This window comes from Erythranthe guttata, chromosome 10 (assembly GCF_056151865.1).
Source record: "Erythranthe guttata isolate IM_541 chromosome 10, IM_541, whole genome shotgun sequence".
Classification (NCBI taxonomy): Eukaryota; Viridiplantae; Streptophyta; class Magnoliopsida; order Lamiales; family Phrymaceae; genus Erythranthe; species Erythranthe guttata.
In genome coordinates this window covers 6150466-6176341 of record NC_142542.1, presented here as the reverse complement: position 1 = coordinate 6176341, position 25876 = coordinate 6150466, and the positions used below count along the sequence as shown (strand labels likewise).

Below are 25876 nucleotides of genomic sequence, written 5' to 3'. Positions count from 1 at the left end.
ATTTGGAAATTGTCAATTGTCACTTGGAAAGACTCAAGAGACCAAAGAATAGAGGCACGCACGGTTATCAAAAGTGAAGAACTGGTGGCATCTTCAAGGCTTAATTCATCAATTTTAACTAGAAAATGTTCATTTGAATTTTGGGTTGAAGGGTTTTTGGGTCCATGTCCCAAACCCAATTGTGGCCTAACCTTTTGTAGCCGACAAGCTTTATTCGACCACTACGTTCGTTCCCATTTCGAAACCGTGAGTTGGAGAGGTTCGATCAACTGCGGTTGTGGAGCCGTTTTCAAACAGAAGCCTGAGTACGTTGAATACATAAACACTACTAGAAATCCGCTGTTTAGCTACGGACCCAAACGTCGCTACATTAGACAAATCCGTCACTAAATGGCAATTTCCAACGGTTGGCGCTCGTTGCCACGACCGTCGCTAAACAGCGCATCGCTAATTTTTAGCAACACATGGCCAAAATCCGTTGCTACATGTAGTGACGGTTATTATCTGTTGCAAGGATTCGTCGCTACATTTGTGATGGAGATGATGTTGCTAAATCTGAATATTTACGTCGCGAATTTACATAACTAAATTTGTTGCTATGGTCGTTACAAATATGTCGTCACAGTCGCCGTCGCTAAGTACGTTGTTAATATACCATCTCAAAATACGTCGCTGTGTTCGTTACTAATGATCCATCGCCGCATCCGTCACGAAATCTGTTGTAACGATTCGTTACAAAATACATCTCCAATTCCGTTGTAAATAAGTTGTCGCAAAAAATATGACTAATTTCGTTGCTAGAAACTATCGCCAAATCAGTAACTGATACATATATCCATCACTAAATCCATCGCCAAAATTATGTTATTTATTAAAAAAAAAACTATTTTAATTATTCGATGCAATATTTTAATACCTGCTACACGATAATTTGCCAATAAAAATTCATAGATCAATAAAAATAAACCAGCATAATAATATTCATAAATTTGTCCCAAAGAATTTCGAAAGTATTCTAGTAGCCTGCAAAATTGTCGGATTTAAAATTAAAAAGCATATCCTACAAATGTGATGTTGAACCTCCTTCTCCTAATGATCCGTCAGGTTGACTTGATTGCATCCCTTTCATGTCAGCCTCAATGGTTCGAAGTTTATCCTCAAAAGAAGCTTGCATTTTGGCTAGTTTTTGCTCTACAGCACGGTCAACAGCTTCTTGAAAGGTAGCAGTGTCAAGTAAGTTCTCAAAAGGGACTGGTGGCACTGGAGAAGAACTTGTCGGAGCACAAGATGTAAAGCCAGTTCCTTGCATAAGAGTGGTGGATTCTGATCCAAGACCGTAAACTCTTCCTTTTATCAGCCCTCCAGTTGCTTCAACCCAAGCATTATCAAGAACTTCTTTAGAAAGAGTTGATGCCATTGAAATGAAGGCTTCGTCTTCGTCTACATTATTTTCTTCTTCCTCTTCATCTACATCCTCATGTCCTTCTCCATCAATGTTTGGCTCAGGAACATCATTTAAACGACGCCTTTTGACGATAACTTTAAACTTATCCTGAAATATTACAAAATAAATAATAAATTTACAAAACATAATTGCATACACATATAAGCAGCTACTGGGAATAGACAAAGTACTCTATTTTTAAGAATATATATATATATATATATATATATATATATATATATATATATATATATATATATATATATATGGCTGTCCTAACTATATTTATATATATTACTCATTACTCTCGTATGAACAGACTTGGTTATAAGCTTCCTCAAACTATATTTAAATCATCAAAACCAGATTAAACAAACTTATTTTGCATAAACCATGATTTAATTTTAATCAAAGACTGATCCAATAATTAGGACAGTAACACACATACACACATATATATATCATAACTACTCACAGTAATATATATAAATCTTTAAGAAACAATAAATATCAAAATGATAGGAAATGCTTACCCATGTAGATTTAGATTTAGTGTCAACCCAGTTCTTATTTTCTTTCGTCTTGTGAATCATCAAGAATAATTCTGAGGCACTAGGCTCGACCCCTTTCTCTTTCACCTAAAAGAAAGAAAAATTGATTAACTTTTAATTAATTGAGTTATAACAAGTATAGATTAACAAAACGATACATACATATCTTCTTTTATATTCTGATACAGGAATTGATCCTCCGGTATGCAAGGATGGACCTGCACCATCAATACTCGATTTTATGTTACTGGAATTAGTATCTGACTTGTTCTTAAACTTATCAGTATTCCAATAAGCCATCAATTCATTCCAATGATTTTGATTGATCCACCTAGGTATCACTTTTTTCTCGTCAAATATTTTTTTCGCCTTATTCATGGTATTACTCAAACTTGTACTTCCTTTGTGGTCAAAAAGTTTTCTAATAGCCATGTGATCCTCATTAGCCCAATAATACAACTTCTGCACACATTAAATAAATGTAACACATCAACAACAAACATATATGTATTTATAAATAATAAAATGCATAAATTAACTGATGATATTTGATCTAAATTTCATGCTACATAACATAAGAATAACACACTGAACCGATACCTGAAAATCATCAAACCAACGATCCCTAACATATATAGGGACATTTCTCCATGTAGCCCATGCACCACTAAATGATTTTTTGTATATCTCAACCAATCGTCTTGAAGCATCGAAATGATCAAAACTGTTAACAAAGGAAAATTATTTTCTTACACACTATTATATATTGTTAATTAAAATACACAAAAAATATTTTACCTATCTCCATCAACTTTCAACAAGATTCGTCTCGTAGCAAAACCATATTTATATAGGTGAGTCTTTACATCCTCAATTTCTAGAAATTTCAGATTACCACACCTGGAACATGGGCACCGTATGTTGCCGTTAGATACAAAATTGTCTTGCAATAGTGCAAAAGTTATAAACTCTTCAACGCCTCTAATAAACTCTTCCGTCAAGCCTTTTCGACTTTGTACAAGTCTATTGTACATCCAAATACGATCAGCTCTTAATGAACTCATGCTAGCTAGATCAAAAATCTGAAGTAAATTAATTTTAAAAAAATAGGACATATATAGTTATCCATATATATTGAACGTATTATTAGTATAACACATAAACAAATAATGATCATTTGTTAATTTAATTGCATAGTAGTAACAAAATTCAGTTTGTTAATAAAACAGAGCACCAATATAAGTAAGCAATAGCAATACAAGAATTATGAAATCCTACACTACATACAATTATGTTTATAAAATTGACTGAGATTCTTCAAAAAAATAATCGAAGGGGAATAACTATACTAAATCACTTACAGATTATGGATTACTCAAAACGTGAAAAGTTTACTAGTTCTGACTTCCAAGCACAGAGTCTATGAATTGTGATTATCAAATCAAATATAAATTGGAAATAATTGACCAAAAAAAAATAGAGAAGCGATAAAATATTCAATCACGGGTTTTTTACTGAACAAACTCCCAAAAATCAATAGCATAATATTGTATTCCATGGAGGGAGAAAGAAAACGAAATTTTGCAATTACCTGGTGGCCGAACTGGTGGTGGTGATGGACTGATGGTGAGATGACGAAGAGAGAAATCAAACCTAGATAACGCGGTTGTGGACTTGTACCCGAACTGCTGATCAACTCCTCGTCTCTTTTCGTCTCTCTGAATTCTCTGAATTGATACAATTGTATTAGGGTAGGTCTTTTTCTTTAGTTGGCATTGAAAGTCCAAATTGCCTTTCTTACGGCCAATGAAATCTTCACAAATTTTTTAACTTATTCAACTAATTACTTAATTATGCTTTAAGAATAAAAAAGAATAATAGAAACGTATTAATCCATTAATAAGGATTCAATAACCAAAATATTATTTTGTAGAATAATTTAAACCCAATTTATAATTTAAATCTCTATTACTTTTAACAAAAAATAATCTAAAATAATTACCAAAATATATATATATATATATATATATAATGATGATGATTATGAAAACTTAAATTAAAAAGTAGTATCCATAATTCAATTGAAGTGGGGAACAAAGTGATTGCAAATTTCGTTTTCTTTTTCACCAATAATGGGTTCATTTTTTCGTTTTCTGTCATGTGTTTATTTTAGAATCGGGAGTTACCACTCGTACCTAAATATTTTCCCTAAGTATATATTTCAGTCACAGCTCTATTTTCCGTGACTATACTTGTCGCTAACTTTTAATATTAGAAATAGATTTATCAATCGTCGCAAAGGTCAGTCGCTAAATATTTATTATGGCAACGAGTATATTGTCCGTCGCTATATATGTTGATAAATATTTATTTTAGAAATACAATTATTATCCATTGTAACATTCCGTCGCTAACAATTTATGTTTGCAATGACTATTATGAGCGTCGCTAAGGTTGTTTCTAACTTCTTATTATAGAAACGGATTTCTTATTCGTTACTAATTGACGTCACTATAATTGAAATCTAAAAGCCGAGGAGACAAATTTAATATATGTCGCTAATGTCATCGCTAAATACTTATTATAGCAACGCATCGGGTATACGTCGTTAATTTCCGTTGCTAAACAGCGGATTTCTAGTAGTGAAAGTCGGGTTCATGTCCCCATGGTGGTGTTTATTGCTCGTGTGGACAATAGTTTAATGGCCTTGATGCATATGCACTCCACAAGGACAGTGGCTTTGGTGGTGGATCCAGCCCCCAAACGAGAGACCAAGGTAGATAGGCAGACTCGATTGATTCAAATATGGCGAAACAGGAAGACACATATCCTATGTGTTTCTTTCTCGGTTTTCACTATTTGGAACATAATTTGTATTTCAGGTTTCAGAAAATAATTAGGTGATAGACACCAAACCTCTAACCACGAATGAATATGTAATCCAATTCTAGAAAATCTAATAGAAGTACAAATATCGTCTCTAACTTTGTCCATTCCACCATCACCGACGCCCAAATCTGATCCATGAATATTGAAATTAGATCGAGGAGTGCTTCTACCCTTTGGGCAAATAGTTTGGGTTATTGTCAATTGTCATATTGTAAGAAATCTTCATCTAATGCATCGACTTTACGAATAAAATTGTGGATTGCCATTGTAGCCGAGACAAGCGCCACTTGGTCTTTCCAAGGAACATTGACGAGCACATCTTTTATTGTATAAAATCTTCATTTCCAGCACCCAAATGTTCGTTCGATAGTACTTCTTAATGAAGAGTGCAAATGATTGAACACTTCAAACTGATTACTATATGCAATAGCTCGATGAAAATCTAGAAGATGATACTTCTCACATTTATATGGTGCAAGAAATCCTGATATATTTGAATTAAGAAGAGTACTTGAACACTTTATACTGATTAGTAAATGTAATAGCCTGTTGAAAATCTAGAAGATGATACTTCTCACATTTGTATGATGTTAGAAATCCTGATATATTTGGATAACCGGTATGTAATGAATGGACTAAACTTGAAAGTTAAAACCCATTTATTTCGGCCCATTAATTATATTCACGCATTTGTTATTTTAGATGTCATTCCTTTTTTGGGCCATTACAAATAAACACCTATGTTCATGGAATGTTATAATGAATAAATAAATAAATACTTTCATTTAATGTGAAAAAAAATATTTATCATAACAAATATATAATCCACCGTCTTATTTAACTAATATATATATATATATATAAAATCACCGAAACTAAATAATGAGATGAGGATGCAAGGACCAAACGACAATGACATTGCGGGGCTTTGCAAAATAGTTTCTCTTTATGTCATTAACTTGGTATTTACGTCAAATGTACGGATTGTCTCCTTCAATTTTTTGTCATTTATTTTTATTTTTTTAATCCCTTATTAACTTTTTAACGTAAATATTATTGGATGAATATTTCGCTCTCATCACTAGTTTTTAATTTCGAACTCGAATTATTAGATTTCGCAATTTTCTTACCTCACTAAATAATTACTCCATAAAGTCAAATTATCAGAGCAATTAATGACATCATCCTCATGTAAGCTGAACTACTAATAAAGTTGTAAGCAGTTCCATAAAATGTCGGTAGAAATGTATTTACTATTTAAATTTGTCCTTTCATCTCAAATTCTCAATAGACACTATTAATCATAGTTATTGCCATACTGATAAGCAACAACTTTTTACATTTTTAATACACTAATGAAATATTTTTACTGAGAGAATTAATATATATACTTTATTACGATTAATTGATTTTTTTTTCATAATTATGGGCTAGCCTCAAAATTTATTGGACTAATGTAAAACAAAAATTGAATACCTAATGGATTTATATATAGTACTTGTAATTTGCAAAACTTTAGTTGATTTATGTAATAAATAAATCAAACCTCGAGAAATGAATTTATGCAAATATTATAAATAATTTCACTTTAATTTCTTCAGAACTTTAATTAATGCAATGGTTTTGAATGTGAATATTTGTCAAAATCACAAAGAAAAGTCAAAATTATATGTATTTGGCAAATCCTGGAAAGTCACAGATCTAAGTGGTCCCTCGGACGATTCGATTATTACAAATGTCAAATGAGGAAAAAAAAAATAGAATTTATTGCTCAGTAGTAAGTTAGGTTTAAGTTTTAACTATTGTTTTCTCATACTTCACCAAATGGAGATGTTATTATTATTTTATTTTATTTATTATTTTTTATTTTTTCTGGAAATATGATAGTGGTCAAGAACAAAAGTTTAATATCACAAACATAAATCATTAATAACATGTTCGGTTCGTCAAATTCAAACCCGCAATACAAATCAAACGGCTCTTAGGCAACCTAAGCAATAATATATATGAACGAAGTTTATTTATTAAATCCACATCATTATAAAGAAAAGGAGTCTAAATCCACGAGTCCATCAAATTATCGATCGATTTTGCATGTCGATATATTACACATAGAGCTATCGAAATCAAAGTCGTATATTCGAGCTAAATGTGTTAATTAGGGCCTACTCAATTAAATAAAAAGCCTGCTCAAAGAATTCACAGACAGCACCATTACTCTGAATTCTTGATTTTTCAGACCCCACTAAAGTTAATGTTGTTAGAAACAACAAGAAGAAAGAAGAAGAAAAAGAGGTAAAATATACACAAACTAGAGTGTGTAATGTGAGAGAAATCTTAGCTTTAAAGAATATACATTGAACCACATATATATACATGCATATTTGTATGTATACGTTGCTTTCAGCAAAGGATATATATATATAGGTAAAAGAAAATTCCAGCACCAAACAAACACTCAAACACATGTATAGAAATCTACATATTTTTTTGGCTATCTGCCAATTAATTTATTTATTATATTCACACACTAAATTAAGTCATAATATTAACTAATCTGAAAAAAAAAAATACATGATCCTAATTTAACACATCAAATTAAAATATGGACCTACCAATATTATATAATTTTATATTCCTATTATTATTATTATTTATAGCACAATGTAGTGCCATACTTCCCTCCCCCATCTACACATTCACATTCATCACTCTCTCTCTCTTGTACGTACTCTCAACCTGCATTTATTTTATTTTTCCAGAGAGATCTCTCTCTCTAGAGAGAGTGAGAGAGAAACAACTATATATATATATATATATCTTGAATTTGATCTTATTAATTCAAATATTAATATTACATATTAGTTATTAATGGGTTTTCGATTTGTTCCACTTGCGATCACTACTAATATTGTATTGATCCTCGTTATCGTGACATTAGTCAATGCTGGTCAATGGCCACCTTCACCCGGTTACTACCCGAGTTCCCGATTCAGGTCCATGAGCTTTTATCAGGGTTACAAAAATCTCTGGGGTCCAGGTCATCAAAGTGTTGATAACAATGGCATCACTATTTGGCTTGATCGAAACTCGGGTTTGTTATTTTTATTTTTTTCTATATATTATTTATTAATTAATATTACAATTATGTTTTCTTTGTGCACGTGTTAATAACTTAATTATTTATCGAACAACGATTAGGAAGCGGGTTCAAGTCGGTGAAACCGTTTCGATCCGGCTACTTTGGAGCCTCGATTAAGCTCCAGTCTGGTTATACTGCTGGAGTTATTACAGCTTTCTATGTAAGAAATTTCATTTTTTTTTATCTTATTAATGATGAACACTTTATATATGTGACATGCAATTATTAGTAAAAAGAAAACATCGTACATTAATAATAATAATTAATGATGAAATATTATTTATTTTACAGCTTTCAAACAATGAAGCGCATCCAGGGTACCACGATGAGGTGGACATCGAATTTCTGGGTACAACGATCGGAAAACCTTACACGCTTCAAACAAATGTGTACGTGCGAGGAAGTGGTGATGGCAAAATTATTGGTCGAGAAATGAAATTTCATTTATGGTTCGATCCCACGCAGAATTTTCACCATTACGCCATATTATGGACTCCCATGGAAATCATGTAAGATCATTTATTTTTATTTATTTATTTATTTATTTTACCTTTATTATATTCCTTTGTTTTTTTTCAATAATTAGCCATAAAACGTGTCCAACTTTTATTTTAATAAAAAAATAATAATTTTTCGGTACGGTAATATTTGTCGTTTTGTAAATTTTCTTGTGATCGTTAATTATAGAAAGAAGAATAGACCCGAAGAGTAAGATGGATATCAATTACTTCGTACATTCCATATTATCTGATCTTTTAAATTTTCAGCATTAAATACATTTTTTCTTGTTTTAACATTATTAATTCAACTATAAGTAGTAATTCTCTCTTATTACATCAATAAACGATTAAGGTTATTTTAGTTCTTTTAATGTCTTTTTCCTAAAATCAAGACACATTTATTGAGATTTTTAATACTTGTGCAAAGTTGAAAAACGACAATTGATTAGGAACCGGTGGAGTAATTAATACTTACATAATTTTGTTAAAAGAGTAATTTGGGTTTTTTTTATCAAAATAATTTGATAAATTATTTACTCTGCATGCATAAAAATTAATTAAAAAGCTAATAAAATGTCACGTAGGGTAAAGATCATTTATGTATTATCATTACCCTAAGAAAATGTCAATATTTACTTATTTACCAATATTTATAGGTGACACCACCTAAAACTTCCATTCATCAATAAATGCTACTAGCCCACAACCATTGATTGAGAATGTATAAAATGTATTTTACTATTATTACAAATCTTGATTAATATAATATTTAATAATTGAGATGTAATTATCAAGACACTATTATATATGATGTGATTTAATTTGTTCTTTTCTAATTTGTATTTATATTTTTTCAAGATTCTTTGTGGATGATGTGCCAATAAGAAGGTATCCAAGAAAGAGTGTATCGACTTTTCCCTTACGACCGATGTGGGTTTACGGTTCGATATGGGACGCTTCTTCGTGGGCAACCGAAAACGGTAAATACAAGGCGGATTATCGATACCAGCCATTCGTAGGAAAATTCTCCAACTTCAAGGCGAGTGGTTGCTCGGCTTTTGCTCCGGCGAGGTGCCGCCACGTCTCGGCCTCGCCGTACCGCTCAAACGGGCTTACCGGGCAGCAATCTAGTGCTATGCAGTGGGTGCAAAGTCATTACTTGGCGTATGATTACTGTAGGGACGGTAATAGGGACCATTCTCTTACACCAGAATGCTGGCATTAATTCGAGAAATTGGTTCTTTTTTTTATTTTGTTCTTTTTTTAAATCAAGAATTGAATATTAATATTTGTTTAAATTAGTGTGTGTTTTGTTGTGATTTGTGATTTGTCACTCTTGTCAAAAAACAGAGTACAAGAGTGGCAGTTGAGCATCCAGTCCCACCAAAAATAAACAAGTTGTATTTTATTTCTTGTTTGGATTGTCTATATATTTTAGTTTGAGATTGCCTATATATTTTAGTAATATTATTAATATATATATTATATAATTTTTATTTTACAAAAAGAAAAAAGTGCAGCCATAATAATTTGTGTCGGTTTATGTTTGGTAGTACACGAATGGTGTTCAATGATGAAATGTCAATTTTTCACATTCAGTTGGGCCATTTGATTTAGTTTATTAATTATCTAATTTTGCATTATATATCATAAATATATATAAATATATATTAGTAATAAAAAAACTATATAGATACACTCTCGTTCTCGTATAATATTTTTACGGGAATGGAAACAGAGAAAATTTGCAGAAACAAATTAGGTATGGTCAACTGGGCCTGCACAAGTCCAAATCTCTTGCATTATTACATATTAGCCCATATTCTTGTTTTAACATGCTGATGTCTCATTATTTACTTTGTTTTCTTACACTTTATTTTTTTTCTTTTTCTATTTGATTATATACTGAATAAATCTCTCTCTGTCACATGAAGATATCCCATCACATTTTTTTAATTTCTTTTTTGAAAATAAAATAAGCTAGAAATAAATTGATGCCATGTTGTAAGAATGAAATTGAATTGTTAAGTCCATTTGTCGTTTAACTAAAATGGTTACCCCATTTAGTGCAGAGATATATGTTGCGTCTTGTAGATTTGATGTTTCTATATATATATATATATATATATATATATATATATATATATATATATATATATATATATATATATATACATATATATATATATACATATATATATATATATATATATTATGGAGTAAACTGCAAATACTACCCCTGTGTTATCTCGAAATAGCAAAAACCCCCCTGTGATAAAAAAACTAGCAAAAACCTCCCCTGTAAAATTATTTAAATAGCAAAAACCCCCCTATGGAACTATTTGAGGGTTGACTTGATATAAAAAGACACAAATACCCCCGGAGTCTTGCAATTAATAAATTCTTATATTTTATAAATATTTTAATTATTTTATTTAAAAAATAATCAATTTAGTTGTTTACTATTTTTTTTTAATTTCTAAACAAATAAATTAAAAAGAATAAATATACATATAATATGTATATATATAAATACATTTTGAGGGACAATTTTGTCATTTCAAGTCTAAAAAATCAGCTAGGGGGGATTTTGCCTTTGACTAAATTTCACAGGGGGGTTTTTGCTAGTTTATTTATCACAGGGGGGTTTTTGCTATTTCGAGATAACACAGGGGTAGTATTTGCAGTTTACTCATATATTATGTGAAGAAAAGTTAGAACAAAATTATTGTGCTGGGAATTATTTATCTAGAATTAGTACGAAGAATAGGGTCTACACGCTTTGTACTATTTTGATTAATTAAATACAAAGAAAATCCAATTCAATATCATTACATCTTTTGTCATTTATGCATGTGGATGTAACCCACCCATAAATTTTCAAAATTTATTTTCAAAAAAAATAATGAAATATAGACCTAATCTCTTAGACTACGACATAATGTCTTTATTAGATCAAATAAACCAAATAATCTCTACTATTTTGATCGTCAGAGAGCTCGCCGAACGTCAGACCTAGGAGCGTCGATGATGAAACAACGAACGGAAAAATATTAATGATAGAAAGAGTTTGAGAAGAGAGTATTATTACCAAAATGCCACAGGGACCTTAAAGTTCTTGCAACATACCCTTAGGGATGTGGGTGTAATTTACCCTAAACATTTATTAATTATTATTCCGGATAAAAACGATAGGATCAGTAATACAAAAATTTATGTTCAACGATGCAAATTTTGAGGTCTATTGCACAATGCTTATAAATGGAATGCCGTTAAACTTACGAGGAAATGTTAAACACTATGGTACGGATATTTTCCAAGATCATCTTTAGTATGGAAGCAAGGTATAAAAAACTGCCATTTTCAGAAGCAGAAGAGCAAAGAAATCATAAACATACTACAGACTGTACATAGTGCATGATCGATATATATATATATATATATATATATATATATATATATATATATATATATATATATATATATATATATATATATATATATATATATATAAACAGCTACGACCTTTAGCTACGAAGGTTGATTTGCAGAGGTCCGTGTACCTTCAATGACATAAATTACGCTTTTTACTCGATCGATCATCTCATGATGCCACCTGCAATAAAAATCATGTTAAAGACAGTGCACTAAGAAGCCAAGGCTTCAACTTAATAGGTAGCAATTCAATAATCTACACTAAGGAAACCATCAACTGTATTACATTTAGCATTCATATTCAACTCCAATGGCTACATTTACCTTCACGATACCTTGGCGCGCTGAATAACTGCATGGAATCCTCACTCAAACAGCCAAGCAATCCTGAATTCAAGAGACGTGTGTACTTGACGTCACGAATAGGGTATTTTTTAGGTCTAAGATGATCGACAACCATCATTGATGGTAAGTCTTGCAACACCATTTCACCCGTCAATTCATCTCCAGAAGCAAACACAGGGTTTTGATGTACCCCATATATGATTGCGGATTTTGGCAGTCGGATATCGCTCACATTAGCACCGGTAACTCCTAACTTTTGGTATGCGCAGCCCTTTTTTTTGTATATTACATGACTGCCCCGTGTACCTTGCCCAGGAGCCGTAAGTGTGGGTTGTGACATTTCCAGGTCGCCAGATATCTCAACTTTAGGACGATATGAAGCAACTATATCGTCACTGTATCTACTGTAAGCAAGTGATATACAAACTCCTTGCTTATCTGATTCAGGTATCAAATACGGCCTGCAATAATAAAGTGTAGTAAAATGTTATGGAGTTTAATGAAATAAGCTTTTACGCATGAATAACCAGGAAATAAAAAAAGGTAATAGAAGATACCTTTCTTCACTTCCACCAAAATTCCATTGACATAAGCCAAGTGAAGATGCAGTTAAAACACTTCTGACGCCGGAAGTGGAAGATGAATCAGAAGAAAGAGAATGTAATGTATGAATCGGGTTGCATGTCAATCCACTTAAGGATTCCACATGTGTCCTAGTCTGACGCATGTCAAACTGCAAAACTGTTCCATTCTGCATAAATTTAATCACATAATCAGATGAATGTGAAACAGCAGCCCAATGGTTTGAGATGGATGTAGAATTTCAGTACCTGCAAGCCCGAATAAATATAGTGTGGACTGCAAATATCCCATGAACATGACCAGCCAGCAGCCTGTAAATTCAAAATCGATTAGAGCTTCGACTTGCAAAAACTTCAGAACATGCAAGAAGCATCAGAATTTTTAGCTGAATAGTAAAAACAAGCATAACATTTAGAGTTATTACCGGTAAATCATAAGTGAGAATGGTATTGTTGCTGTCCGTGCTGAAACAACAGTGCAAAAAAAAAAAAAAAACAGTGTCAAAAACTGCTAAATCACTTCAATGACCATTTTACTTGGAGAGAGAGAGAGTCCTACCTAAGAACTGATAGTTTCTTTCCTAAGGAAGCCAACAGCACAAGTGTAGCATGGGGAGAAACTTCTAGATCCTTCAGAGCTTTTGTGTTCTCAGGGAGTCGAATATCCTCCCTTTCGTCATTAGATAGCATGCTCACCTATAAAAACCAGTCAATAAATTGTCATGACAAACTCCAAGTTCTTCTTTCAATAATGCTATATGGCAGAGTATGAAAAACATTTTTTATTCATTTATAAGATATTCGTTTTCCGGAAGTTTATGAAAACTTTACTTTGGTCAGCACATGTGCTCCCCCCATTCCAGAGAGCCTTCGAGCAAACACAAAATTTTTATTGATAGAATCAATGTCAAAGAGACGAGCTCCATCTATCTGAAAGTCCTTCTGTAGAAGTAATAGAGACATTGCCCAAAATTCAATGAGATTATTTGATGATTCTCTTGATACGTACTTTAAAATTTAAAATTGCAACAAAAAAAATCATGAAGAATTCAGACCTGCAATATAAATTTATTCGGACACCCTTCCACGTGGAAATTAGGATTAGCATCAAATCCTGCATATCAAGTACATTAATAAAGAAACAGAAAATCTAAAACAAACAGACGAATCCCACTCACTGAAAGTTCATCTGGTAGTAATTACCCAAAGTTGGTTCTCTTAAATGATTCCAACTCGATGCAGATGATCCTGAAGCTCTGTGTTCCGTTTCTTTTAGAAGATCCTCTAAGTCATGAGTTTTCTACAAGACAAAAATTTGAGATAAGAAGAAAAATGAGGGTTAATTGTTACCGGCCACACATATAACAAATGGAAAACAAAAGAAAAGGTTGAGATGCTATCACGGCCTGACACGTCAGGCCATTTGCGGTTGTTTGTTCAGCCACAGTTTTATAACTAATAGTACCAAAAAACAATGCAATGCATTTTATAATGAGTATACCATAACTCAAGATGAATTTTGTGAAACCACCGTTTACATTCAAAGATTTTCACATAAATTACAGGCTCAATTTTACAGATTACTTTACCAAGTAGGTAGCACTTCTAGGAAATGCACCATGTCGAAACGCGAAAAGGAAAAAAAATTCAAATACTCACATGATTGTACTAACCTTTATTAATTTTTTGAATAAAATAAAATAGTGATACGCGGGCTAATACTTCTATCTGAAGAATAGATGGAAAAGGTCCAAAGACATCCAAATAGAATGAATATCGAAACTTCTCACTATACAAGGGGAACAACAATCACGTGACAGAAGAATAGATAAAGCTATATGAACAACATAGATATGTATTTACCCCTTTCAGATATCGGACTTGCTTGCATAAATCAGCTTCTCTCTTCTTCCAGTCTACTTCCTTCTTAGACCAGTCAACACTCTGCAAATGTTAAGGAAAAGCAACATGCAGGATATAATCAATGATTAGGAGGAAAGCAACCGACTTTAAGCAAAACATTTCCATCTTGTTTAAATTCTTCCAACTTAACAATGATATTGAGGTCTTATCTATATTCTTCCACTTTTAAAATTTATAAATCTTAATATCACCTTTGCCACCACCCATTTTAGTACTGCATGAACTGAAAGCAACAATCGGAAAGAGTATCCATTAAAAAGTCAGAACACTGTAGTTTCCTGCACTTCACTCACCAGTTTCTCAAGAGACGCACATTTTGCTTCAAGTGATTTTACCGTCTGCAGCATTATAAACAAAGAAAGAACCACAATCGAAATCAATTTCAAAAAGAAAAAAACAAATGATAATAATAATAATAAGAGTTCTTTGCAATTTCGCAAAAGTACAACCTTTTGAACCTCTCCATCGACAGCAACAATTTGATTGGCATAAAGTAATCGAATGTCCTTTATCCTACATTTCTTCTTACATTGTGGGCACTAAGACATGGAGGACAGCACAAAAAATACTCAAAACATTGGATCAAAACATAAAAAAGGCTGAATTACGTAATTCAATATTTAAAATAAAAAAAAACGTAAATTAGAGCTGACGGAAACTAAATACCTTGCTTGAGCCTGGACGACACAACCATTTCTTGATACAAGATAATCCATATATATGCCCACAAGGCAAACAACTATACATCCCAAAAGGCTAATTAATAATTGCAAATTTAACAAAAACCGGAAAAGTTGAACCGAAATAAAGTGCATACCAGATATGATGGTCACCGCCAGAGGACCAAGCCTCGAAGCAGATTGGACAAAATAATCCGTCAATTTCACCCGTATTCAGCTCTCCATTTTCTCCATCACTGTCACCCTTCAACGACGCCGTTTCACCAGCTTTACCTCCATCGTTATCCCTTCTCTGGCTGCTGCTTCCAACTTCGCCGTCCACGGTGACGTCATCATTCTCCGAGGCCAGGGTTTCGACATCCACAACTTCCGCAGCCGTCACGGAGTTTGTACTGTTGCCGTGATTACCGTACAGCACCTGGCGTAACGTCGTACCGGAAGGTCCGACAACTCCGCCGCCACCATCGTCGCTCTCGTCCTCATCTTCGTCGTCATCCTCTTCTTCTTCTTCTTCTTCGTTGGGATCTGACAATGGCAGTTCTTCGATTCCATGCTCTTCCATATAATACAATAAATAAGCGGCGTAGTCAGGATTCCACACGCGATCCATAACGATGGGAATTTGGGAATTAGGGTTTGGGAAATTCAAAATATTGATAGGGTAGTTGTGTGGGTTTTGCCAATTTACGATTGGGGAATGAAGGAGCCATGGGGGCGGGGGGGGGGGGGGGGGGGGGAATTATTTTATTTTGCCAAAGCGGGAAACGTTTGATATTTTAGAAATTGGGAAAATTGCAGAAATCCCCAAAATACTTTGGTAAATGTGACAAATAACCCATTACCCTACCTTTCTTAAGGTACCCGTATTTCAGCTCGTGTCCGACACTCGAAAACACCTACCTGACAAATGTCGACCACTTTAAGGGTCATTTTGCAATTTCTGAAATGTTAGAACATGTTTGTTACAGATATTTTTGTTCATTTCCTAATTATTTACATGATTTAACGATCAATTATGAGTTAATAGTGGATAATAATATTTTTTTTTGAATATATTTGGATGAATCTTAATAAAAAGACTTAATGTACGAATAAAAATTTATGTATTTATAAATATATTCATATACTTTTAATATTTACACATTTCTTATTTTTCCGTGTCGTGCTACATAGGCAGTAGATAATTATGTAATTTGCATTAGTATTGGGCCGGGCCAGAGCTGGTTCATAAATTGCAAAAGGGATTTCGTATTTTCTTTTTGACACATCAAATGCAGGCCGAAATCCGGACAGTATGTTTTGTCAAGTTTTGAAAAAATCTAATTTCAATTATCTTCCAGAGTTACTAAAAAATCGGAAATCGGAATTTCAAATTTTATAATGAAAAAAAACTATTTAAAAATTCGAAATGAAAATAATTACCAATGTTAAATTTTTAGATTCATAATTGTCAAAATTCCATTGAATTCGACTTTGGCCAAATATTTGGCAGCAACTACCTTATCATAGATATATTCATTATTTAAATGATCAATGTAATAAAACTTGCATCATGTCATTGCACTTTGGCAATAATTTTTCTAAAGAAACATATCCCAACGGGTGGGGAAAATAAAAAAGGAAACTTTGAAAGCAACAATTTGATAGTAATATACTTATGAGTGGACAAAGAGTGGCAAGCTGACTTGGACACAATCTTTATGGTATTAGTCTCGTTTGGCTGACAAAATGAGATTAAATTCTCTAATAAAACTCAATATATTATTGAATATTTGATGATTCAATAAAAAAAACGTACATAAAAAACAAGATAAGATATGATAACATAATATATGCGGATCAACTCGATAAGTTATTTAAGATATCAAATATCGAACAAAGTCCAATTATTTAATTACTTTTGACTAATTAATCTATCATCGATAAGTTAAACATACATTGGCTTTGGTCCAATATTGAATATTCCCTTTATTTAATATATTGCAAACTTTATCCAAACATTGAGATTCCAACCCCATTTCATAAATAAAAAATAATAATTTTTTTATTGGTTGGAACAAATTGCATAGACTAATATCTTTTTGCGGTTTGAAAATTGCTATTTGGGGTTTATAACAAAACTCCAAAAAAAAATACTTTATTTCACTAAAACTCCAAAACTTTCCAAAAAAATCAAAAAACCCTCCCAAAACGCGTAAAAGCCCAACTTGGGCGTCCATTCATGCAGTGCACGCCCAAGTTGGGTGTGCAAGCTGCATTTGGACGCCCGAGTAGGGCGTCCAGTGTAATTTTTTTTTTTTTAAATGTTCGAACGCCCAAGATGGGCGCCCAAGGCGTGTACGAACGCCCGAACGGGCATTCGTACACGCCTTGGGCGTTCGAACATTTTAAAAAAAAAAAAAAAACCCTACAAATCAATTTGTAGGGTTTTTTAACATGAAATTGCTTCCGTAATTGACCTACCCAATGCATATTACACATAAAAGAGTCGAAATTACATCAAAAAATCGAAGCCCAACCCTTCTTCAAGCTTGATTTCGAATTTTCGATTTTGTTTTTTTTTTTTTTTTTTTTTTGCTATTTGCAGTTTTGGGGGATTTTTTGATATTTTAAAAAGTTTGGAGGGTTTTGTTATAAACCGCGAATAGCAATTTTGTGACCGCAAATAACATTTTCTATATCAAATCATAGAACTAGAAAATAGAAATTGGTTAAGGTTCAGTTTAAAATCTTGCTAAAACACCACCTAAACTTGTACATATACCGAAAAATTAGGTTATTTACTTAAATAGTTAATTAAACAAAATAAAATAAAATAAAAAAGGAATCCCCAAAAATCTATGAAAAGCATGACACTTATCAGAGGGGGGCAACTATTTCAAATACTAACTTTTGCTTACTTGAATACTACCAAGTTTAAAACCAAAATTGAGTACATATTTATCAGTTTTTTCTTACTTTAATACCAAAATAAAAAGAAAATTACAAAAACACCCTTTCATACAAAATATCAATTATATCAAATTTTATTAGAAATTACCTAATCAAAAACCAAATAAAAAAAAAAAGAAAAAAATCCCTTTGTTGTAGAAAAAAAACCTCCAACCCTCTCCAAACCTCGCCGCCGCCGCCGCCGCTTCTTCGTCCATTGTTATCAACCCGCCGCCGCTTCTTCGTTCCGGTTTCATTCATCCAAGTAATAATTTTTTTCGAATTTTTTTTCTTTAATATTTACTTAGGATTTGATTGTTTGATATGGGTAATTAGGATTTGATTGTTTTAGGTAGAAATGATCGTTAATTAGTAATGGGTGCATCTAATTTCAGTCGATTTGAGCATTGATTTGAGATTCGTGGGTTGGTTCTTCGTTCACAATTTTCGACCTGTATATGTCGATTTTTGATGAATTTTCGACAGCTTGATGTCGAAAATTCATCAAAAATCGACATATACAGGTCGAAAATTGTGAAAGCTTGAAATGGGGATTTTTGATAATTCGACAGGTAGCTGTCGAAATTTGGATGAGTTTTCGACAGCTAGCTGTCGAATATTCAACCAATTTTCGACAGCTACCTGTCAAATTAGATATGTGTAATTTTTTTATTATTTTTTTTTTTTAATTTTCGACACTTAGGTGTCGAAAATTGTATCAAAATTCGACACTTAGGTGTCGAAACTTAATAAAATATGAATTGTTATGTTTTCGACACATACATGTCGAAAAATAAGGTTATTTTCGACCTGTATTTGTCGAAAATACATGGCGAGTTTAAAAAAAAAAAAAAATCAAAATCGATGTTTTAGCTCAAAAAATACATGAATACATACTTGAATGGGTTCTCCTTGCTCGTAAACTACCATTCTATTGTCATTTGACGCCATTTTGCAAGTTGTGTAAGGTTTTGATTTCTTTTGTTTTGAGGTTTTTTAGAAGGGTTTTTGGGGAGGAAGAAGAAGGAGGTGGAGGAGATGATGGGTTTGTGAGTGAGGAGGGAAATGTTTTTTTTAGGTTTTTGATTATTTGGTATTTAAGAAAGAAAAATAGTATTTGTAATATTTTTTTGGTTTTAATTTTCATTAAGGGCATTATAGTAATTTACAATTAATTATTTATTTTTTATTTTTTTGGTATTCAAGTAAGCAAAAGTTAGTATTTGAAATAGTGATCCCCTTATCAGAGTTCTGACGAGGTGGTCACACTTATCAGAAAATAGACAAATGAAACCTCACTTCGCCAGCTCAGCAAAACAATAGCATTAAAGAGTTGTACTATGTGGTACGACCCCATTTTTCTGGCCTTATTGCCACTGAAAGCCTGAGCACTAACCCTTTATTTGATGTAAACATATATAGCAAAGATAAATGCAAAAGAATCTGCCGAAAAGATTCTACTCCTTAAATAAAGATCCAATTTTTATTTTTTTTAAAGGGAGTAAATTTATTGCATCCTTAAAAAAGAACTGCTGCGCAGTTGGTTCTTTTGCTTTATTTTGTATCTGCATATGAAAAGATTGAATCTTTGCTTGTTCAGAAGGTGATTTGAAGATGGGTATACTGATCGACGATGCGGTGATAATTAGGCAGTCGGAGAAAGAAGAGGAGGCGAGTGTAGTTACTGTGAATTGTCCGGACAAGACTGGTTTGGGGTCTGATCTTTGCCGCATAATCCTATGTTTTGGGCTCACTGTTGTCAGAACTGGTATGTGTTTGTTTACTGCGCGTGAATTTAATTTCTGTGTTTTTAGGGTTTCTGTTACATTCAGATTGAATTTCATTTGTTTATTTACAGTATTTTCCCCCACTGGGTTCTGAAGGAATTTTGCTGCATGTTAGTTATTCTATGCTCTGTTTTCCTTGGGGGGTGGGTGGGTGGGGGTGGGGTGGTTGGATTAGGGTTTTGACTTTTGACTAGGGCGTTCTGTTGGTGGTTTTTTCAATTTTTGGAATTGAAGGATTTTAATCTGAAAGAGGGGCTTTGAACTAGGGTTTGTTCAAATTGAGGTATACGGCATTGAAATCGATTATAGAATGGATTTTGAATCGAAATTGAGACCTTAGAAGTTGTTTCTCTATATGACAAATGGTGGAATTTCTAATTATTATTTAATTGTTTTTTTGGTCCTTTTTTCGATCAAAATGGTGCGGTTGGAAAGATGTATCCACCGACGGAAAATGGTGCTACATAGTATTTTGGGTACTGGGTAAACCGAACACACGATGGTCTTTGCTGAAACATAGGTTGATGGGGGCTTGTCCATGTTCTACCTTAGCTTCCGGAATTTCTTATTACAGAGCCGAATTGCAAAACCCTAAGCCCTCCGATATCTTCCTCTTGAAGTTCTGTTGCCCCGATCGAGGAGGCCTTTTGCACGGTAAATTCTATAACAACTTTTTCTGTTAATTTAATTTCGAGAAAGCAAAGTCATTAAATTGGAATTTTGAGAATTTTTTTCTTTGGCAGATGTGACGGAGGTTCTTTGCGAGCTCGAGCTAACGATAAAGAGAGTCAAAGTATCGACAACTCCAGACGGGAAAGTCATGGATCTCTTCTTCGTAACTGACACAAGGTTTATTTATTTATTTAATTTTTAATTTCAAATGATGGTATTTATTGTGCTGCTCGATGGTGTTATTAGGGAACTTCTGCACACAAAGGAGAGAAAAGAGGAAACGTACGACAATTTAAGAGCTGTTCTCAGTGATGATGTCATCACCTGTGACATAGAGCTTGTGGGCCCAGAAATCACTGCATGTTCTCAAGTAGCTTCATTTCTTTCCGAAGCAATAGCCGAAGAAATGTTCAAGGCAGAGAAGCCCGACGAAAACCAAAACGACGAAATCGCCCTTAAATGCCCGTCCATCACAATGGACAACTCGTTGAGCCCTTCTCACACCCTTCTCCAAATTGCTTGCCAGAATCACAAAGGTCTGTTGTACGACGTAATGCGAACTCTGAAGGATTACAACATTCAGATTTCGTATGGGCGATTTACGACCAACGGGCAAACCGAGTGTGAGATGGACTTGTTCATAATGCAAGCAGACGGTAAGAAAATAGTGGACCCCACCAAACAGAGTGCACTCACCTCTCGTCTTCAGATTGAACTGAGTCGACCTGTCAGAGTATCTTTGATCAGCCGTGGCCCAGATACTGAATTACTAGTTGCAAACCCGATCGAGTTATCTGGCAATGGCCGCCCCTTGGTTTTTTACGATATTACCCTCGCTCTCAAATTGCTCAATACACCAATCTTTTCGGTACTTGTGGACTTCAATTATCTTCTTCTTTTTTTTCTTCCTTTTAATGCATAGGATTCTGATATTACTGGTTTTGACAGGCTGAAATCGGGCGGTACATGATTGGAGATCGCGAGTGGGAAGTTTACAGAGTTTTACTCGATGAATGGGAAGGTAATGGTAGCTCTGTTTCGAAGAGAAAGATCGAGGGAACTGTTTGGAAGATGCTGATGAATTGGAAGTAGTAGTTTTTTTTTTTATCGGATAATCAATGCGTAATGTATATATTTTGAATATGCGTGTATGTACATGATAGTAACTTAGTTTTCGTTGCATTTTTTTCAGCCTCGTATATTAGAATGACAGTGTAATGAGGTTGTAAAAAGTGTTAGTCTTGAAATTGCAGTGAAGCAAAAATACAGAGCCGTTGGCAAGAAAATTCGAGCATGTATATAATAATGGAATCTTTTTTTTGAGTTTGTGTTTGCGTAAAAGATGTAGTGGTTTATTACAGTTTCCAGTAGATTCGGAGTTTGTGTAAGATCCCAGAAACGACTGCCCAGAATGTGATTTCTGCGAATATTACGTATAGCAGGGTTCCCACTTTCTCGGATTTCCAGACGTCGAAGAAGACGTGCTGTTGAATCCAGTTCACCTGAAATGTATATTGTGAAGAAATTTGAGCATGCTAAGTGTGGGAGTAATCTGATTTCTTTTGTTGTGGATGTATATGTATATGTATGTATGTATGTATGTATATGCACCAGATTTTTGTCTGGATTCTTGAAATACCAGCCGTTAATGAATCCTGCGAATATTCCCTGAGCGGCCATTACGAAAACCAGCATCGCATTCATCCCTATCCATTCCAAGAACAAGAAGGGCTTCCTCATTCCCCATACATCAATCTGCACCATGTATGTATCTCAAGGTAAGTATCTCTGTGTGTGTGTGTGGGGAGAGAGAGAGAGAGAGAGAGAGAGAGAGAGAGAGAGAGAGAGAGAGAGAGAGAGAGAGAGAGAGAGAGAGAGAGAGAGAGAGAGAGAGAGAGAGAGAGAGAGAGAGAGAGAGAGAGAGAGAGAGAGAGAGAGAGAGAGAGAGAGAGAGAGAGAGAGAGAGAGAGAGAGAGAGAGAGAGAGAGAGAGAGAGAGAGAGAGAGAGAGAGAGAGAGAGAGAGAGAGAGAGATTTGTGTTTTTACCAATAGGTAGAAGAGAGAGAAGACAATGCCAGCTGCACCGGCAGTGAAACAAACATAGCTGAAACTGTAGAGCTGCTTGTTGATGGGAATAGCTGAAATAAATACAGTTAATAAATATGCTTATTATTAAGTGATTATTTCAATGGAAAAAAAAAAGGTTTAAAATAAAGAAACTCGACACCACACACCATCTGTAAAATGAAGAATTACGGCGACAATTAGCAAAACAAGTGCCATCGACACCCACTGCTTAAGCCTTTCTGCATGCCCCTGCATAAAAGCAAGCAGACATTTTTTCGTCGTAAAAACCATGCAGAATTCGATCTTTAATATGAACACTTCAAATTTATGATTGTGCCAAGGAATTTCACCTTGAAATGAATCAACACATGCCCATAGTGAATCCCGATCGTACCCGAAATAATCGCCGAAATTGAGCTGGAGTAGACAAAATCCCAAACCATGTTTAAGGTTGCTCAAAATCAAGATTTCAGAAAGAAAAATAAAATAACCTCAACAGCCCTTCTGGTTCGAACGGAGCGCGACACCATGTAGGTGCATCCTTGCGAAACGGACCAGAATCCGGAGAACTAAAAGTGCAAGCCTGCGAAATCGTCCGGAAAAAAAAAAAAAGAATATCATGAGAAAATGAAAAGATCCAACTTCCATTTTCACACACACACAAACATGGATGTGTGTTTTTTGATAGTAACATGTAAAAGAATTGACCTTTAATCTTGACCAAACAGGCTGATTGTAAAGATGATTAATACCCCAGGCCTGTCTATCCACATATCCAACGGCATTGCATGCCGGTCCTAAATGCCCTCTCATCCCACATATTACGGTAAATTTTTCGAGTTTGTCGCTGTCGTCCTTCGCCACAAAACTCCAGTCGGGAACATATAATGAAAATGTCGTCACCATGTATATTACAAACGCTACAAACCCGCCGACCCTGAAAAAAAAAATAGACACAATACAATTTTTAATACAAGACTAGTTATATGTAAATTGTAATAGGAAAAAAAAAAAGCTTGCAAAAGGGACTTACCATTGCCACTTATAGGCGGTGAAAATCGAGAAGTGTCCAGGATCGAGACTCGTTGGCCGGAGCTTGGTTGTCGCGATTTCGATTAAAGCCACAATAAAGTATACCAAAGCTATTCTCTGTAATGAAATACAAACAAGAAATTATAATTCACGCAGAAAAAAATACTTATTTCTCGTATTTTTGCAAAAATATTCGAAAAGCTGACCTGGAGAATGCCGCACCATCGGATTAGCTTCATGTCGACTCCGTAAGCTAAGTCGTACGGTGCATGAGAATACCCTCCTTGCAAAAGAATTCCCCAGAAAAGTAGCTTCAGTGTTCGCAAAATCACCTTTCTAACCGCATAACTAACCTTCGGAATCCGCTGCAAAAATAACGTTCGAATTCGATTTCAACACACTTTTTAATCCAACTTCAATTAGAAAAAAAAAAAATTAATACATATAATAATATTATAAATATAAACCTTAAGGGCAAGAGCAATGGCGACTCCAACGATGAATAGGAAAAACGGCATAACAAAATCGGCCAATGTGCATCCGTTCCACGGCGAATGATCGATTCGCGAATACGCCCCTCCAGCATCGTCCACAAGCACCATCAACTACCAAATTAAAAATAAATAAAAATTCAACTCGATATTATTACATTACTAGAAAAAAAATATAATGTAACATTCGAAAACGCAATAATTTATACTTATTTATTTTCCAAATTACCACTATTGTGAGTCCTCTAAAGGCATCCAAAGTCGCAACTCTCTTCGCCTTTTGCTTTACTAGCGGCGGCTCCTCCTCTCTCTTTTCCTCCGCCACCGGTTCCGATTTCGTCACGCTCTTATTATGCTCGTTATTCTCGTTGCTAATATCGTCGGCATTCTTCTTCGCCGCATGAAGACCTTCTTCCAATTTCCTTGGATCCTCCATTAAAATTATGATATGGATGTATTTTGTTGAAGTGATGATATATATGTATATATATAGTAGAGGGAAATAGGAAAATGACAATACTAAATTCAGAAGCCGGCCATAAGATAAGATGACGTACAAAAGGGGGAGACAGTTAAATTTGTATACGAGGACAAATGATTACAAGACTGATGACGTGTACAAGGTTTTGTGGGCCCTGTTTTTTATTTTTATTACATCATCATCAATTCTGTTATTTTACTGGTCATGAAAAAAAAAATTATAAATTATTTATATATAGGCTAATTAACACCTTGTTACATCTGTCTGCATTAGCACAGATTAAGGGTGTATTAGACAATTTTGATGTAATTTCGTGTACGGGCAGACATTAATTAGTTGTCATTATGAAATCTTAAGCTGCAGTTCTTGTCTAATTATTTCATTAATATTATTGGAATTTTAGATAGCCGGCAGCTTGTTGCAGAAATAGCAGCAGCTGTTTAGTAGTTGTGAATTCTACACATATTAATAAAAAAATAAATTGGACTGAATCTAAACGGCATACCCAATCCTTATTTTTGGATATGCCGTTTTCCTATGTCCGCTTCCCGTTTCCCGTATCACTGTTTCCGTGTGCGTGTGACATAGGTATCAAGTGAAAAAAGACTGTATATTCAGTTTGCTAATTCTTTTCGCATCATAAGTCAAAATTATGTGGGAATATGTGATGTTATAAGATTTCTACAGGAATAAGATTATAAGAATATTGAAGGTCAAAAACAAAAAGTTAGAAGCTGGAGTTTTATGCATGTTCTTGTCTCAATTCCTGGCAAAGATTCTGCATTTATAAAAATAAAATAATTAACATCTTTTCTTTTTTAATATAATTTAAAAATATGGATACTATAAAGTCAGATGCTAGGAGCCAAGTGCAAAATGTTTGAAGTATGTTATTCGGTTCTATTTATTTTATTTGGATTTTTTT

At 33.7% G+C, this 25876-nt stretch overlaps 5 protein-coding genes across 5 annotated transcripts; 2 read left to right on the top strand and 3 right to left on the bottom strand.

Annotated features, from left to right (window-relative positions):
- Positions 1 to 930: 930 nt before the first annotated feature.
- On the bottom strand, positions 931 to 2827 carry LOC148767366 (uncharacterized). The gene is made up of 5 exons (XM_088824840.1): positions 2794 to 2827; positions 2596 to 2719; positions 2158 to 2457; positions 1978 to 2082; positions 931 to 1552 (listed from the first exon to the last, which is right to left on the bottom strand). The coding sequence occupies exons 3-5, from the start codon at positions 2425 to 2427 to the stop codon at positions 1061 to 1063; spliced, it is 867 nt and encodes a 288-aa protein (XP_088680966.1). The 5' UTR covers positions 2428 to 2457; positions 2596 to 2719; positions 2794 to 2827; the 3' UTR covers positions 931 to 1060.
- Positions 2828 to 7573: 4746 nt separating this feature from the next.
- Positions 7574 to 9937, top strand: XTH32 (xyloglucan endotransglucosylase/hydrolase 32). The gene is made up of 4 exons (XM_088824286.1): positions 7574 to 7978; positions 8086 to 8186; positions 8318 to 8535; positions 9385 to 9937. Exons 1-4 carry the CDS (start codon positions 7756 to 7758, stop codon positions 9749 to 9751), a joined length of 909 nt encoding a protein of 302 aa, XP_088680412.1. The 5' UTR covers positions 7574 to 7755; the 3' UTR covers positions 9752 to 9937.
- Positions 9938 to 12002: 2065 nt separating this feature from the next.
- On the bottom strand, positions 12003 to 16284 carry LOC105966313 (Transducin/WD40 repeat-like superfamily protein). Its single transcript, XM_088824239.1, has 14 exons — positions 15628 to 16284; positions 15477 to 15549; positions 15260 to 15349; positions 15104 to 15148; positions 14751 to 14831; positions 14091 to 14187; positions 13943 to 14001; positions 13719 to 13829; positions 13447 to 13583; positions 13313 to 13352; positions 13137 to 13199; positions 12864 to 13057; positions 12286 to 12767; positions 12003 to 12142 (listed from the first exon to the last, which is right to left on the bottom strand). The coding sequence occupies exons 1-14, from the start codon at positions 16098 to 16100 to the stop codon at positions 12126 to 12128; spliced, it is 1962 nt and encodes a 653-aa protein (XP_088680365.1). The 5' UTR covers positions 16101 to 16284; the 3' UTR covers positions 12003 to 12125.
- A 3393-nt stretch (positions 16285 to 19677) lies between these two features.
- LOC105966329 (ACT domain-containing protein ACR10) lies at positions 19678 to 22206 on the top strand. The gene is made up of 5 exons (XM_012990892.2): positions 19678 to 20189; positions 20644 to 20862; positions 20952 to 21057; positions 21127 to 21748; positions 21829 to 22206. Exons 1-5 carry the CDS (start codon positions 20036 to 20038, stop codon positions 21970 to 21972), a joined length of 1245 nt encoding a protein of 414 aa, XP_012846346.2. The 5' UTR covers positions 19678 to 20035; the 3' UTR covers positions 21973 to 22206.
- On the bottom strand, positions 21790 to 25208 carry LOC105966330 (heparan-alpha-glucosaminide N-acetyltransferase-like protein (DUF1624)). Its single transcript, XM_012990893.2, has 11 exons — positions 24700 to 25208; positions 24447 to 24584; positions 24186 to 24344; positions 23981 to 24096; positions 23656 to 23884; positions 23439 to 23530; positions 23298 to 23364; positions 23115 to 23196; positions 22927 to 23018; positions 22492 to 22635; positions 21790 to 22382 (listed from the first exon to the last, which is right to left on the bottom strand). Exons 1-11 carry the CDS (start codon positions 24904 to 24906, stop codon positions 22236 to 22238), a joined length of 1473 nt encoding a protein of 490 aa, XP_012846347.2. The 5' UTR covers positions 24907 to 25208; the 3' UTR covers positions 21790 to 22235.
- Between the last annotated feature and the right edge of the window lie 668 nt (positions 25209 to 25876).

Coding starts and splice junctions, on each gene's coding strand:
- LOC148767366 (XM_088824840.1), bottom strand. CDS start 2,427: ATGGCTATTAGAAAACTTTTTGACCACAAAGGAAGTACAAGTTTGAGT. Junction 2,083..2,157: donor CAGAATATAAAAGAAGATAT/GTATGTATCGTT, acceptor TCTTTCTTTTAG/GTGAAAGAGAAAGGGGTCGA. Junction 1,553..1,977: donor CTAAATCTAAATCTACATGG/GTAAGCATTTCC, acceptor GTAATATTTCAG/GATAAGTTTAAAGTTATCGT.
- XTH32 (XM_088824286.1), top strand. CDS start 7,756: ATGGGTTTTCGATTTGTTCCACTTGCGATCACTACTAATATTGTATTG. Junction 7,979..8,085: donor TTGGCTTGATCGAAACTCGG/GTTTGTTATTTT, acceptor AACAACGATTAG/GAAGCGGGTTCAAGTCGGTG. Junction 8,536..9,384: donor TGGACTCCCATGGAAATCAT/GTAAGATCATTT, acceptor TATTTTTTCAAG/ATTCTTTGTGGATGATGTGC.
- LOC105966313 (XM_088824239.1), bottom strand. CDS start 16,100: ATGGATCGCGTGTGGAATCCTGACTACGCCGCTTATTTATTGTATTAT. Junction 13,584..13,718: donor GAGCACATGTGCTGACCAAA/GTAAAGTTTTCA, acceptor TGGTTTTTATAG/GTGAGCATGCTATCTAATGA. Junction 12,768..12,863: donor TTTGGTGGAAGTGAAGAAAG/GTATCTTCTATT, acceptor TTATTATTGCAG/GCCGTATTTGATACCTGAAT.
- LOC105966329 (XM_012990892.2), top strand. CDS start 20,036: ATGGGTATACTGATCGACGATGCGGTGATAATTAGGCAGTCGGAGAAA. Junction 20,190..20,643: donor GCTCACTGTTGTCAGAACTG/GTATGTGTTTGT, acceptor GCGGTTGGAAAG/ATGTATCCACCGACGGAAAA. Junction 21,749..21,828: donor TCAATACACCAATCTTTTCG/GTACTTGTGGAC, acceptor TGGTTTTGACAG/GCTGAAATCGGGCGGTACAT.
- LOC105966330 (XM_012990893.2), bottom strand. CDS start 24,906: ATGGAGGATCCAAGGAAATTGGAAGAAGGTCTTCATGCGGCGAAGAAG. Junction 24,585..24,699: donor TTAGAGGACTCACAATAGTG/GTAATTTGGAAA, acceptor TTAATTTGGTAG/TTGATGGTGCTTGTGGACGA. Junction 23,019..23,114: donor AATTCTTCATTTTACAGATG/GTGTGTGGTGTC, acceptor TATTTATTTCAG/CTATTCCCATCAACAAGCAG.